The 15,287-nt window shown below is 35.8% G+C and overlaps 1 protein-coding gene across 3 annotated transcripts in view; it reads left to right on the top strand.

Annotated features, from left to right (window-relative positions):
- Positions 1–15,287, top strand: part of LOC131850025 (transducin-like enhancer protein 4) — a 72,914-nt gene that overhangs the window by 42,422 nt on the left and 15,205 nt on the right. For all 3 annotated transcript variants that reach the window (XM_059200173.1, XM_059200174.1, XM_059200172.1), the window contains exons 6-7: positions 2,112–2,310; positions 6,473–6,498. In XM_059200173.1, coding sequence (XP_059056156.1) covers positions 2,112–2,310; positions 6,473–6,498 — 225 coding nt within the window. The remainder of the gene's footprint in view (positions 1–2,111; positions 2,311–6,472; positions 6,499–15,287) is intronic.

Below are 15,287 nucleotides of genomic sequence, written 5' to 3'. Positions count from 1 at the left end.
TTTACGTCAAATAAAAAGTACAGACTTGCATAGTAGCAATTTTTATTGATTAATATATCAAATAAATTTAAATTCCCATTAATTAAAGCCAAAATACACGTACTTTGTGCTTGTTAGATTAAGATCGCTCGACTTGTGTGTGTTGAAGCTTTTGTGCTGTGTTGTATGAACACAACACAAACAGGCGTTTGTGGTCATGTGAGAGGCTTGTTCGTGTACATACAGCAACCGGCACTTGATAGTGATAGGTGGGGGAACACGTCACGTGTCGCCGCAGAATAATGAGCAGACAACACTACACCAGCGCCCTTTGATTATCTGAATAAGTCACGGGTCAATAGGCCGGAAACCATAGACGGTGCTATGGCGTAATCGTAACCACACACATGAGCAAACATAGCAACATTATTATTAGGTGACTAATAAATAGAATTTATACAGAATTGCATCTTAATTAAAACAAGTAGTAGGTATACTGAAACCTGGGTTGTAAGAGAAATAAGCTATTGTTATACATATGTATACAGAGTAGACGATATTTCACTACCTCATTATCCAACAATATTAATTTTTTAATATCCATATGTATTTATGTCACACGAAAATATACACATACTTTGTTCGCCTCACAAGATATTAAATAAAAACAAATTAGACTATTATTACATTACATTTGATAATTGAAAAATCATCTTCAGTTCATAACTATGTTTTAGATATATTAAAGGAATAATATATAATCAAAGTAAGATATGAGTTGAACGGTTAACAGTCCTTAAATATATCGTAAACATGAGCTGTAAATTTCAATTTGTATCAAAATTTGCCTCTAGGATGTTATCCAATTCTTAGTTTAATACCGTAACTACTAGAGCGCAATTTCTATAGCCTTTAAATCGAGTGAACCTCGTCAGGTGATTCATCTAATCATATAATGTTAATTTTCTTAGTGCGGCCTAGTATGTATAATGACGATTGTCCGATTAGGATAATTAGCAGTTAAATTGCTCTAGACTCAAGCCCACGCGCTACCCACCACGTGTCGGGTGTATTTAGTATCTGCATACTATACTCGTAAATAGGAATCTTGTAATTTTATTACCTTGCATTTAGCATTTGAATTTATACCTACTACATTCTTTCTAAATACCTTTTGTCTCAAACTACATATATGTAACAAATATGGTAAAATTATAAACCATTACTCTGCTTTTAGAGACTAATACAGTTCTCATTGTTATATTATCATAACAAACTGTAGAACCAAATAAGTTAAATTAAAAAATCCCTTTTCGTAAAAAGCACTCCTAGCTAAGTGGCGCTCGCCACCTTTTGACACACAATAAATCACAGTCGTGAGCGGCCAATAAAAAATATGTTCCACCCTCGGCGAAAATCCAATTAATTTTCGGCGGCTAAAAAAAAGAGCGTGCTCGGCCGAGCGGAAAAAGCTTGGCGAGGCGGGGGCAGCAGAGTAGATGCGGCGCGAGGCTAGAGCGAAAGCGGATGCGCAGGCAGAAGCGGGAGTGAGAAAATAGCTCTATCGAAACATGAATGAACTGAGGGTTGGAACAGCACGCGGCGTTCGCTCTCTCTTTTGTATAATAATAACGTTAAATTAAACGAGATAGAAACGGGAAACGCTGCAAAAGTAGAAAAAAAGGAAATAATGGAGAAGGAGTAATCAATTTCACTCAGTCGTCGCCGCCGGCGAGGCTCTCATTTAAAATTTAAAATATCGTGGCATGGAGGGGGCTCGTCGAGGACTTTTTAATTTGGCTCAGCTTCGGTTTAAAAATGCACGGAGCTCTGCGGTGACACATCAATTTACTTTGACTGTCAACACTTGAGTTGCTTAAATAGCGAATTGGTTCATTTATTTTGTATCAATTTGCATGAATGAATATTGAATTTATTACGTGGTATTGCTGTGTAATTGACGAGATGAAAATCACCAGAAACGACGTGCATGCATGAGAGTAGTAATGAAAGTGATTGAAGTAAGAATAGAACGACACTAGATTCTTTCTCTCCCTCCCCCTCTGATATGTAACATAAAATGTTTTTCATCGTATATAAATTTATCCTTATAGATAAATGTTTTGTTACAGCAACAAAGGCCGGACCTGCCTCGGTTATTGCAACAGATGCATGCAGCGCACTTGCCAGCACACGGGGCGCCACCGTTGCCGCTCCTTGGACAAGGCGCTTTACCACCAGCGGGCCTTCTTGGCCTAGGCGTTCCACACCATCCACTCTCAGTTCTGGCTAAACCGCCCGAACTACATCGACCTGACGACAAAGGAAACGGTAAGTGTCTTATGATGTTGATTACTTACTGATGTTATAGTTATTATATTCATACACCAAAGCCTCTCAATGGGTTCAGTAATGTATCTTTAAAGGATATGACATAATTGACACTATTATATTAAGGGAATATCAGGATAGAGTATAAAAATATATGTATTTTTATAAAATCAAATCTCTAAGCATCGATAACAATCAGAAGTTTTAATTTAAATGTAGTAAAGATCTCATTTACCAATAGAACTATATGTCGCCAAATCGCATCTGGTTTGAACGTAAAACAGAATGTAATAAATATGTAACTTTAGAAAAAAATCTGCAAAAGAAATCATCGTAAGTGAGCCCAGCAGTTCGATACAAGATGAATATTTGAAGAGCTGTCGTGTTTGTGTGCTCGTCTTGTTTGCTGTGTGCCACTAGGGACTATTAGTGCCCTCCGCACACCGGTGCCCCCCCCCCCCCTCCCGCCCCTCCTACGCCCGCACCCGTACCACCGCGCTCTTCGTTGACAGACGTCTCCGATCCCACTTCTGTTTCAATATTTACCAGCTTCGAGAGGCTTTTTGAACTCACTGTTTGCGTGTTTTCGGATCGCTGACGGCTAGGGCGCGCCTGATATTGCTTTGAGAGTATGAATAAGTCACTTCTCCGAATTGGTGCCTATCTATGCGTGTATTTGGACAGAATATGTAAACAGATGTGGAACAGATTGGGTAAAATATTTTTCGGATCCAATGTATAAAGTTTATATTTGGATATCGTTATAGTAACATTGATGGCAACCAGGGAGCGGTGTTTTCAGTTTTCACCGGAGCGCGAGTAATCCCTACGCGGCGGGGACGAGCGCGCCACAAATGAAAATGTAACACAGAAATGGATTTGGAAGCCGCCCGTCGCTCCGGTTAATTACAAAAGCAAGCGGTAATCTGCGCTCCGGGATGTTCCGGCTTAGCGCCCCCTAGCGCCTCGTTCCGCTGCCTCAACCCCTGCTCCTCCGCCTGCCACTTCCCTGGCTAATTTGTGCCATTATCGGTGTACTGATGTAAGAGTTACCGCGCAGATGGCCCCCTCCACCCCAACCTAGTCCCTCACCTTGCCCGCGCTCAATTAATTATTCGTTGCTGGTGTGAGCGTCGCGTGTTTTAGTCAATTAGTAACGTAATTTTGCGGCTGACTTGAGTGTATGGGGCTGCGGACCGACACAAACACCACGTTTTAATGTACATACGCTAAATAATACACGTACGAACTCGAACAAATAGTGTTATGACTTCATTGGCATTATGAATCAAGTACTATTAAGGGTAATAATTAATTGTAAAAGCAAACAATCTTATTAGTCAGTTTAATCATTGGTGACACATCAGTACTGTTAGAAGGTGTATGTCGTCTTTTTTATAGTAGTATCGTGTCGTAGGCATGTGGTATAAGCAACGAGGACCTAGGTAACTATCTGCTATTGAATTTAAATTAATTGTGGTAATACATGCTCAGTCAATACAAGGTCTGGTCTTTGCTAGTACATATGTACTCTGCATATGCACGATAATAGGATTGGGTTGGCAATTGCTCGCAAACTTGAAGCGAATCAGCCGGTTTGAATAGCGCCTTTGACATCTACGACCTGTGGTTGTCCTATTTAGTTAGTTGGCTGCATGCGTATCTATACTACGTAATACAATAGTACAATTACAGTGTCAGCCGGTGACACCTCCCCCAGGTGTCGACGCCCACCCGTCCGTACCGAGTCACATCCTATTTGTAGTAAATAGTACGTTTGTTTCCTGTATTTTATTATGTAGCTGAAATTTTACAATGATAGTATATTATAAATGGATTTAAATTAAATAACATTCAAGGATACAAAATTGTCGAACACTGTGTAATAATTTGACGAAATGATACTAAAAAGTATATTTTTATAAAATCACATTTTTATACAAATTAAGATATTTGCATTGTTTATACTAAAATCTTTATCCACATATGTAAGATCTTGGAAATATGGTAAAGACTAACAAACAGTAATAAACAAGAGCTAATACAAGTTTTATACTAAAACAACAACATACAAAATTAATCACACATTTTTTCTATTAAACATTGCTTTTATCCGTCTTATAACAATTATATAAAACACAAATTGGGGAAGAATGGGGATTCGCTCGCTTAATCAAATTAAACCACCTTTAGGGATATTTTGTTACATTATCCCGTGCCTAGAGTCGTGAAGATGCCCAACAAAATAAGAGCCTCACTTATTCTTATACTTTACTTACATTTATTAGATATCCTGACGTCAATATTTTATTTCAGACGATTTAATAGACAGTAGTGAAATCTATTTGACTTAAAGATGTAATAAATACAAAATTCCCGACTAGTACTATGTAGGTATATGCGTATTGATCAGTGAGCATTGATTGATACGTCTGCCACTAGACAGGAGCTAATTCGGCCGGTGTCAGCCCAGTAAGTGCTCGCTTCTGAGCAGGGATGCCAACCATGAGAGGATCCTTGTACAAATAGGAGATTCTTGCCCTTTGTACGAGGATATTTCCATCCACTTACAAGATTGTACGAGATCTTGATCTACGAAAATCGATAAAAATATGACGATGTACGAGGTACGAGGGCTCTCTAGCCAAATCAAGTCAATGTACTAGATTTTATCAGACATTTTATTTCTTTATACGGGGTTGTTTTAAGTTTGGCAACCCTGTTTCTGAGTACGTGACACGAGTGATTGACCTCAACCAGCCAATTTGCTACTAGAACCCTTTCTAACAATTATCTATCTGCATTGTGACTTGTACATATAGCAAACGATATGTGTCTATTTTAGGCATTCAATAAACATCAATATTTCCCACACATCCTTTTATATAATTGGATATTTCCTATGACTCAAAGATAAGTAACGTGAACAATGTTAACTATCAAAACTAATGTGATTTTATTTTCATAAATTGTATTTTTTCTTAAATGATAAATAATTAAAATTATTTTTAGTTAACAACCCTAGAAAGGCAATTAATTAGTTTTATGATCCATTTGAATAAGTAAAGGGTTAAACATAAAGATTTTTTTTTAAATGTGATGAAGTTAGTTCTGTTTTGATTGCTATATGTAAATCCCGTGTCTACAAATTAATAACTAATCAGAAAATACAGTAGTATTTTCTGATATTCATTTATCATACTAACGCAGTAATACGGTACCTACATACAAAACTTAAGATATAAATGGGTTAGATTCGGTTTTGGTAACCGCGAGGGATCCGTGACGTGACGCCGACAGCCGCTGTAATATTCATCGACCACTTTACACGCGGCCCCGGCGACCCGAAGCCCAATGCAACACATCTACAATCTACCAACTGTACGTGCCCCTCACACCAACGAGTATGTGTTACGAATTGATCATTATTTTATACACCTTTGGAATTCACTTTTAAAGAAAGTTTTCGACGTATCAAGTAGGTATTATATCTTTTTTTTTTTAAACAATACCCTTTAATCCTGATAAATAACTTGAGTATTCTTCTTATTTGGTTCGTCATCTAATATATTAAAATCTCGTGTCACAGTGTCTGTTGTCGAACTCCTCGGGAACGGCATGTCTGATTTTTATAAAAAAAAATAGTGTATATTTTGCATATCTAAGAATACGTCGTAGGCTACTTTTTATGCCTTGGTTATAAGGTGGTAAGGTCTAGCTGACCTAGGAAACGTTTTGGCCATATAATCTACATCTAATTTTCCCACTTATGTTACGGATATTTTAGCTATAAGAAGAATATATTTTATTTAAAGTTCTTTACCTCACACCAATGTGTTTGTGTTTTATAACTTACCCTGCTCTTGAGACATCCTCAAAATGATAGAGTTGTGATACAGTTTATTGTAACTAGACTAGACGGATTCAGAAAAATGTTGTTGACTGGAGGACAAAATTCTCTGTACCACCTATGGTTGACTGGTAGGTAATACCGCATGGTGTTAAGTCCGCCAAATGTACTGTACTATATATTGTATTGTGTGCATTAAAGTTAAATAAATAAAATTATTCTTAAAATCGCCGTAATACAGTATTATTATTCGTTTATATATCTATGTGACCTGCAAAGCATAGTTATTAATTTATGTTTATCTGTTTACAGGTATCAGTTCAGCGGAAGAAAGACATGTAAGTACATTCAAAGTTGGTAATAACAAATATTAAAATCTTTTTTCGTAGCTTGTTGTTAGTTACACAAAATATGCAATCATAGCATAGCCGACATTGTATTAAAATATCTACTAGCAAAACAAATATACTGTCTTTTCCATTTGTGAATGCGAATGGCGAGAGGAGTGCTACGCTCGAACACGTTGATTTCATAACGCGGCTTTGACTGAAACAAGTGGGTGGTGCAAGTGGCGCATCCCGACCACGTCACATAGGGTTGTACACGTATAACATTATATTCCAAGCAATTAATTCAAATTATTCCATTCATAACGGAAATACCTACATATTCAATGTCTTAATTGCCATATTTTCATTAATGATTTTGGAAATTAAGCATATCGTTAAAAATGTTCATATCTAATTTTAATTAAAATAAAATGTGGTCTCTATTTGACTGTCAACATTAATCTTAGTAATAGTTTTTTCATGTTTTAGAAATGTCTATATTGTTCGAACTAAAATCTTGTTAGCAAAATATTTACGCGCAATTATTCACACGCATGTGTAACGCACGTAAGCTCTTCTAATTATTAACAATACAAATCATACCGGATTAAATTATACAAAAAAGTGAAGTACCCGCTCCTACGCTACACTATAGTAAACTCCTTTAAAGGCTATTCAATATATATAAAAAAAACTCTTAAACTCTTTTGACTTGCAAGTGTACACGCCCATGAATAAACAAAACAAATATAAAATGTATGATGAAAATAATTTACGGTTTCGAAATCAAACTATCAACCCTAAAAGGTGAACTTGAGTTGCGTGGCTTGCTAGCGAGGTGTTGCGAATGTCGGCTATCATGGTATAGAGGTGGTGGTGGCCCACCGCCCCGGCGCTCCTTTGTCGGTGTGCTCGGATGAACACAACGGTGCACCGCACAGATGCAGTATGCTACCTAAACGTACATGCAACTACCGCACTACCGTACCGACACTGCACGCTGCACCGCCACTCGTTCCAAGCAAAATGCATGAGAATCGATACCGAACCACGCTCCTTTATAACATTGTCTTTGTTTTACTAACCTACTTCTCTGTAACATGACTTTAATTTTTGCTTGAACAATCTGAATTTTCAAATATGTGTACTTGTGAAAATACTGCAAGTGTGGTAGAGAAAGAGTAGAATATCATTGCTATATTAAATAATTAAGTTTTATATATATATATATATATATATTAATAAAATAAATTCAGAAATAGTATGTACTTACTTAACACTGAAATACTTTCATAAATTAATTCACCTTATTGTTTTCACCTTTTAAGTACTTATTAAAAACGAGTAATGAAATCTCATCGGATTGGGCAGTGACTCTAAAATAAAATAAATATTTCTTTATTCAGTGATTATAATAAATATGATAGTCATAAAGTATTAGAAATGAATGAACTGAAGGGGTGGTAAGGAACTCTATTATATTGAAGACGTTGCGTCGTGAGGTGCTAGTCAGCACGCGAAGTTTATCTTGCTTTGACCCCGATACGGTACGGTAGTGTCGGCAGTCTGCTCACGAAGCTGTCGATCTGCGCAAACACGCGGCAGGCTGAGTAATGCACGAACGCGCCTTAGTTTGAAGTAAGGGGAGGTGGCAGGGAGAAATGCATGCCGTACAAAGTTTGCACAAACGTACCACGTCTTGGCTGCAGGCTGGCGGGCCGTGCCAGCTCAATGTCTGTCGGTCGCTCGAAGCGTCGAGTTACATGCACTGGATGCGTACTTTTCCTGCTCCGTCCGCCAAATGTTTTTACTGCGAATCACGAATGCGTTACACTGTTGCAACTGGCTCTCTGTTTATTTGCAAACATAGCATGCCGTGTATTTGATTTTCCGATACATCAGCTAGCTGTTTATTTTAACAATGTAGAGAAACTCGCCGTTACAACTACCTGAATGTGTTATTTATTATTCGAACTGAGAAGCACAATTTATATTTGTTAAAAAAAGATCATATCGATATTCAAATAGCAAAATCTGCCTGTATTTGTGTAGAGAATTTAACTTCCTAGAAAGCTACTTAAATTCCCACAAAATATTACCGAGTTTACGACGGCCAATTTACACCGACGCGAAATTGAGCTGCGGCCCTAAGCCTAACAGGGCGAGCCTTTCCACAATCTCATTTGGGTAACATAATAACCGCGGATTTATTTCTGCCGCCCGCTCATTCGCTCTCAAATCGCGCCTAATATTCAATTTGGGCACCCGAACCACACAAAAACTGCTCGGAGCCGGTTCATTACGCCGCGCATCTCGCCTCTTCATCCTCCTTACCTTATCTAAGCCACTCTGAATAACACTCCCTGTGACCCCAACCCCGACGCGCCACCCTGCCACCCGCTCACCACTTCAAGTGGAAAACTCGCAGGGCGAGGGCCGCTCAACCTTGTTTAGCATTCTCCTCGACTTCTTTATTTAATAGATGCCGAAAAAACTCCGGTCAGAATAAATTTGCGTTTGTTCTTCGATATGCCTCAGTCGTTGCGTATTTAAAGGTGCGCTCCTTTAATTAAGGTAGCAACGGGGGGTGTAAATACGACTTATTTATGTAAAAGAAGTAAAAGATATTTATAAAACCATGAAAATGTTTTATTTCGTGTAGAGTTAGTTATACATCAGATATGAGTTGTAAGGAAACGGTGGCAGCCCTAACGCGGCGTGTTTACGCGCGGTATAACAGCACTCGCTCCAAACCCGCGACAGCCTTCACAATTTATCGTCCAAGACTTTTCTTAATTGGAAGGAATGGCTACTTGTAATTATTAAGACGGCCTAAAGTGAAACAGATTGCACGGTAGTCGTTTCACCGCTCTTTTATTTTTTCTCTTGAGATTTGATACAGAGTAACGTTTTTAAGGTCGTTGTTCTTTTTATTGAAAATTAAATAATGAATAAGTTGTGCCGTAATTATTTGTATGTATTATGTATTGCATAGATTGTACTTCGTATACCTATACTTGACCTGTTACTGACTAAGTTATGAGTAATTATTCGCCTTTTAAATATTCATTGCGAAATTGTGAATATTTTAAGACTGCGGATTGGAACGGATTTCAACACTGATTATATATACAAATTTATTTATGACCATTAACTAATATCAAATATCAGTGGACAGAAAAGGTCTGTAATATACTTCATATATTGATTTGTCTCTGTCAATCAAATTTGAATAATTAAGTATGTCAAGTACTCGCAATTATGTTATCATTCATCGATACTACTCTAGTAATAATTGATTATACACAATGTTCAAGTTAAGACTCGTAAAAGAAGTATAAGTACAAATTTTACACAAAATAATTATTTTTAGAAATAACAATAACGGCATCCACAGATTTTTCAATAGCATACCTGAGTATTGAAAATGCAGAAAACATACAGCTTTCTATTTATATTGTAGCAATGAATAGGGACTCTGTTACGAATGAATTATCTCAAATAATATTTTGTTTTAACTTAAGGGAATCCGTGGTTTTCTTTCTGTATATCTATTAAGTAATGCTCCACTATTTAGCGATTACGTTTTTACAACAGGCATATCTCAAATTAAATTTCAATGTATGGTTATGCTAAACGTTGCAAATGTGTAATTTGTCATCTATCTATTAGATAAAATCAGATTGATCTGTTCCAACAGTTAGCAACCGAACTAATGTTCCAAATACCCTCTTGTCGTTAATCGTCTTATGTTGGTGCGGATTAGCATAATATACCTACATCGGTGCATCCAGATTATTCTAGATGGATTATCTGTCGTCTCCTGCAGTAAGGGGCTTTGTGTCTCCTGAATGTATAATCGTGCAGCACGGAATTAATCACTACTCGTGATGAATGCATACTGTGGTAAAACACGCCTGGTTACCCAACTATACGTGAGTCTAATATTTATAAAATCACAGGAAACAATATATAAATATGAAGACAATTAAAAATCTAATTTAAAATTCATATGCAAGTTGCGTACACCTTTCTAAATTGAATAGTTTTCGAAAGATTGAGAATCTGAAATTGATTCCTTTAACAAATTCAAGACGTTACTAAGGTTTTGAGGTTAAAAGTAAAATGGACACAGGTATGTGGGTACTACTGTAATTCTAAATAAATAAGTGTAATGTATGTAAAAGTATAGATGTCGTCGATTCATATACAAAACAAGTAATCACAAACTGCACGTTCACAGGACCTGGTGTTTGTTTATATCGACAGCGGTGATGGATTGTTTTAATAGTGATGTCAACTGCGCCAGTTGTTATGGCCAATTTTTTCACTTTTAAAATTATGTGTTTCATTTTCAATTAGTCTATGGTAGTTTTTTCACATTACTATCTCCGCTTTATCAGGTTAGTAAGTAGTCTTTATATTCTTCTTATGTTGCAAATAATACATCGATCAGTACCGGTATACGAAATTTCATGTCTTTCGATTTGGTTTGGTTGTTAAAGTAGGAAATCAGAGATGTAGATGTAACAAATATTACGTTTTATATTTTTTTATAATATTGCTTGTAACTTATGACAATATTGTGAATAAAGGATCTGGCAACACTGGTAGGTACATATAGAGAGGTAGATGAGGGTATTGCTCGTCTCGGTTGAAGCTTGCGGCTTTGTTCTCGATCTGGGCGTATCGCATCGATTTATGCAAGCTTGATCGAATCGCGCCTGCTCTCGTCTCCACCCGGCCCCTCTCATAACAATCAGACTGTCGGTGCACTGTTGGTTGTATGGTGTGCACACACGGTTCTATATTAAATAAATATATATTCACAACTTTGTATATCACAAACTGTATAAATCATTGTATAAGTCTTCTAATACCATCTTACATCGACTACGATTTATCTGAATGAAAATGTATTTAGTAAATATCCTAATTGTGCCCCGCTGCTAGGCAAAGGCCTCCGTAATTATCATACAATAATTTTTACTTTAAAGGGACCACCAGAAACCTTTCGTAATCCTATAATAGGTACTCTTATGTATGTGTTACTTCGTTAGTGATATAAAATTGATTAATTCGCATAAAATTTGAAGAACTATTACGTTTACTCTGATAATATACGAAATTATTGTGTATAACTATAATATATACATATAAAAACTACTACTACTAAATTATTGAGAATAAGAACATCTATTTGAATTCGGTTGAAAAGATAACACAGATATAGGTATCTATTTGTTTATGTATAGAGATAATATCGTGTACAATCCAGTCATTGTTTCGCATATCCAGAGATCAAATAAATGCAACGAAGCGTGCCATACGTAACGATACCCCCGGTGCCCCGCGCTGCGGATTCAATATTCCCAATGAAATATGCAATACGTATTGCATGCACCGATTCGTATCGAAAGTCCAATATTTTGTGAATGCAAGTCGTAAACAAAATAAAATACAAAAGTATGATATCCTCTAAAAATTTATCGATTGTAAAACGTGAGTATGTAGCAGTATGCTCAGTGTGTTGTTGTTCGCAGACATCACTATCAACAATAAGATTCTTATATTTGAACCACATTAAATCGAAAACGTTTTTTCCTTAAAGTCCGTTCTAAAAATATACTCAATAAGTGAAATATTTTACTAATCCGGTATACACTTATTTTATATTATCTCATTTTAACTCATATTCAAATTTCATAGAATTCTAAATTCAAATTTCTTACCAGTGGGATATTTTCCAACCCGAAATAATATTTAAAAACAAATTATTAAATAATTTTAAATAGATCTAGACACGCGGCAGCGTGTCAAGCCGAGTTTCAAGTAAACTGGCTTGCAGCACCGTGTGTATATTTACACGAACCATTTGAGCCACTTTTGACCCCCTCATAACTCAAAAACTCTATCACACAAACCTGTCAAATTTGGTTCATATATTGAGACTTGCGAGATAAATATGTGTTCCAAATTTCATAAACATATCTCAAACGGTTATTTAGATATTAATGTTCAAAAATCGTCATTTTTATCACTGATCAACTATAGATCAAAATTATAACCCACTTCCAGATGACCTAGGAAGTTCAAATTTGGCATGCAGATAGGTAATTAGGTGAATATAAAGGAAAAAATCTGAAACTGGTAAATTGTTATCATTTTACTACAATTTTTCACTTTAATTGATTATATTTCAACTTATACTGGACGAATACTAAAATTCTATGAAAACGTCGATAGCCACCAATTGACATTGATCCCTGGCGAAAAATTTCATCTTGTACTGGACGGAAAGTAATATTGTATGAAAACGTCGATCATTACCAATTTACGTTGACCCCTTCACATCAGTGTCGATAACTAGCAAACTTCAAATATTGCATTGAGCGATAAACACTAGTTGCTATAATTTAGATTCTGTCTAAAATATACTCGTACTTATAACTAGGAGTATAGTCGAATTTCGTATTTATTATGTTATTAACTGAGATTTGGTATTAATTATTATTTCAATATTTAGCGCACATCGATAGTGTAAAATCATTATTTTTATAAATAATTATTAAATAATAGACATTTCGGTATAGGGCGCCGCGGCGGCGCCGTGTGGGAGCGGTGCGATAAAACGTTGACGCGAACCTGTCCGAGCGAATGGCAGCCGCCCTCATATGTCTCAATGTTTTGTTTCTCGATATCTAACCTATAAGGTTGCGATTTATGCTACGAAATTTATAGCTTTCTTAAATTACACTTATATATTTGTGGTTATATTATTATTACATTATTTTAGTAAATACGTATGGTATAGACAATAGTTTAAACCAAAAATTAATAACAATTTTAGTATAGTAATAAGTAGGAATGTATAGTTAACTCGAGAATGAGAACTCATTGGTAACAAATTGTTTTCTTGAGAATTCAATAGATAACAGTCAATTTGTTACATAATCGTCTTTACGAACTATAACGTGTCAATACGAAGTTTCAGATATTAAATAATGTATATGTTGAAAGAGAACAATTCCGTATTTGCTTAACATATGCTATTACTATCCACAAATCACAAGGCCTTAGTTTTGGCAGTCCTCTTCTCAACATAGGCTCCTGCATATTTAATAAAGGGCAGGTTTACGTTGGACTCTCCAGAGTTAAAACCTTAGATGGGGTACGTCTTAACAATTTAGATCCAAGTCACGAGAGCTCTATTGTAGAGTACAACCATCTGTGGACGTTATACCGCCCCGATTTGCCCAAAAATTCCTGATACTGAATTGGCTTTGGACTTCAACATTTAAAAGTTACAAGAAAATATAGAAAATAACACAAAAAAAAGACAATTATACCCCGTAAATATACGAAAATACAGTAATTTATCAAAAATAATTTGGTATTAATTTAGTTATAAATATGTACCTAGTATAATTTATGTACAAAAAGTAATGATATCCCATCAAAAACATAAATGTGAAATGATAGCCGAGTTTAATATTATGATATATTCCTTGATTGTTGACTTCTACGACAAAAGAGATGAGATCTAAATGGCTGCCAAGTTCAATGGTCTGTCCTGAAATGTATTTATAACAATATAAAATATCATTTCTTCTTATAACTTAGGATAATATACTGTAGCCTAAGGTCTAACTTGGCTAGTTTTCATATACGAAATATACTGTAGCCTTCGCAAGTTCTAAACATGTTACTTGTCGGTTCCTATTTTAATATTAATAGTAACTAGCAATCGAAAGTAATAATTGGTATATGAGAACTGGCCAAGTTAGACCTTAGGCTACAGTATATTATCCTAAGTTATAAGAAGAAATGATATTTTATATTGTTATAAATACATTTCAGGACAGACCATTGAACTTGGCAGCCATTTAGATCTCATCTCTTTTGTCGTAGAAGTCAACAATCAAGGAATATATCATAATATTAAACTCGGCTATCATTTCACATTTATGTTTTTGATGGGATTCCACATTCTCCCAATTTAATTAATTTTATTACACTTGCGGGATATCGCGATAAAGGTAATTCATTTCTCTTATATGGGATTTCACTAAACTACTTTTCATATAGGGGCGGAAATCGTCAATAATTTCTGTTACTACCTTTAAAATATTTTATATCTACACAGTGAATGGAGTGGAAGTTACTTGGTAAACTCTAGTATCTATGGTTGCGTTGTATTCTATTGTTGCAACACGCGTAGGTACATATGTTTCTTGTGACAAGGCACGACATCACGAGGCGCCCGGCGGCACGTCGTGTGTGGCCCTACACCCCGCAATGCTCCGTATTCACCAACCACAGATCCATTCCCGTCCCAACAAACTAACATATTTATTACTCTGATACGCTCGCTTCGTTCAGTTTTACAACTCGCTATATAACCGCTAACCGCGGCAATAACGTATAATTGCATCAAAGCGGTGTTGCTGCAACTTTACAACACAATAATTACCATTAATTCATCGTAAGGCATGTGTTGGTTTATATTGATACAATTTAAAAGGTGAACTAATTTACGAGGTGGTGGTGATATGCCACTAATGAATGAAGACAATGTATGATTCGTATTTGCATATTAATTTTAGTAAGAAATAGCACTTTCTATATTTATAATTATTTTCACGTTAATATATATCTATAATGTATATTAATATGAAAATATAGAAATAAATACAGAAGTGAAACTGTAAGCAAGAAAAACGAACGGATAGATATTGAAAAAGTTATCCCAATTTGATGCGAAACACTGAAAAAAAAACAACATTTGTCGAGCAAAA

The sequence above is a fragment of the Achroia grisella genome, unplaced genomic scaffold (genome assembly GCF_030625045.1).
Source record: "Achroia grisella isolate CSIRO2021 unplaced genomic scaffold, CSIRO_AGI_Agris_v1 utg676, whole genome shotgun sequence".
Taxonomy (NCBI): Eukaryota; Metazoa; Arthropoda; class Insecta; order Lepidoptera; family Pyralidae; genus Achroia; species Achroia grisella.
This window is presented reverse-complemented; position numbering and strand designations above follow the sequence as displayed.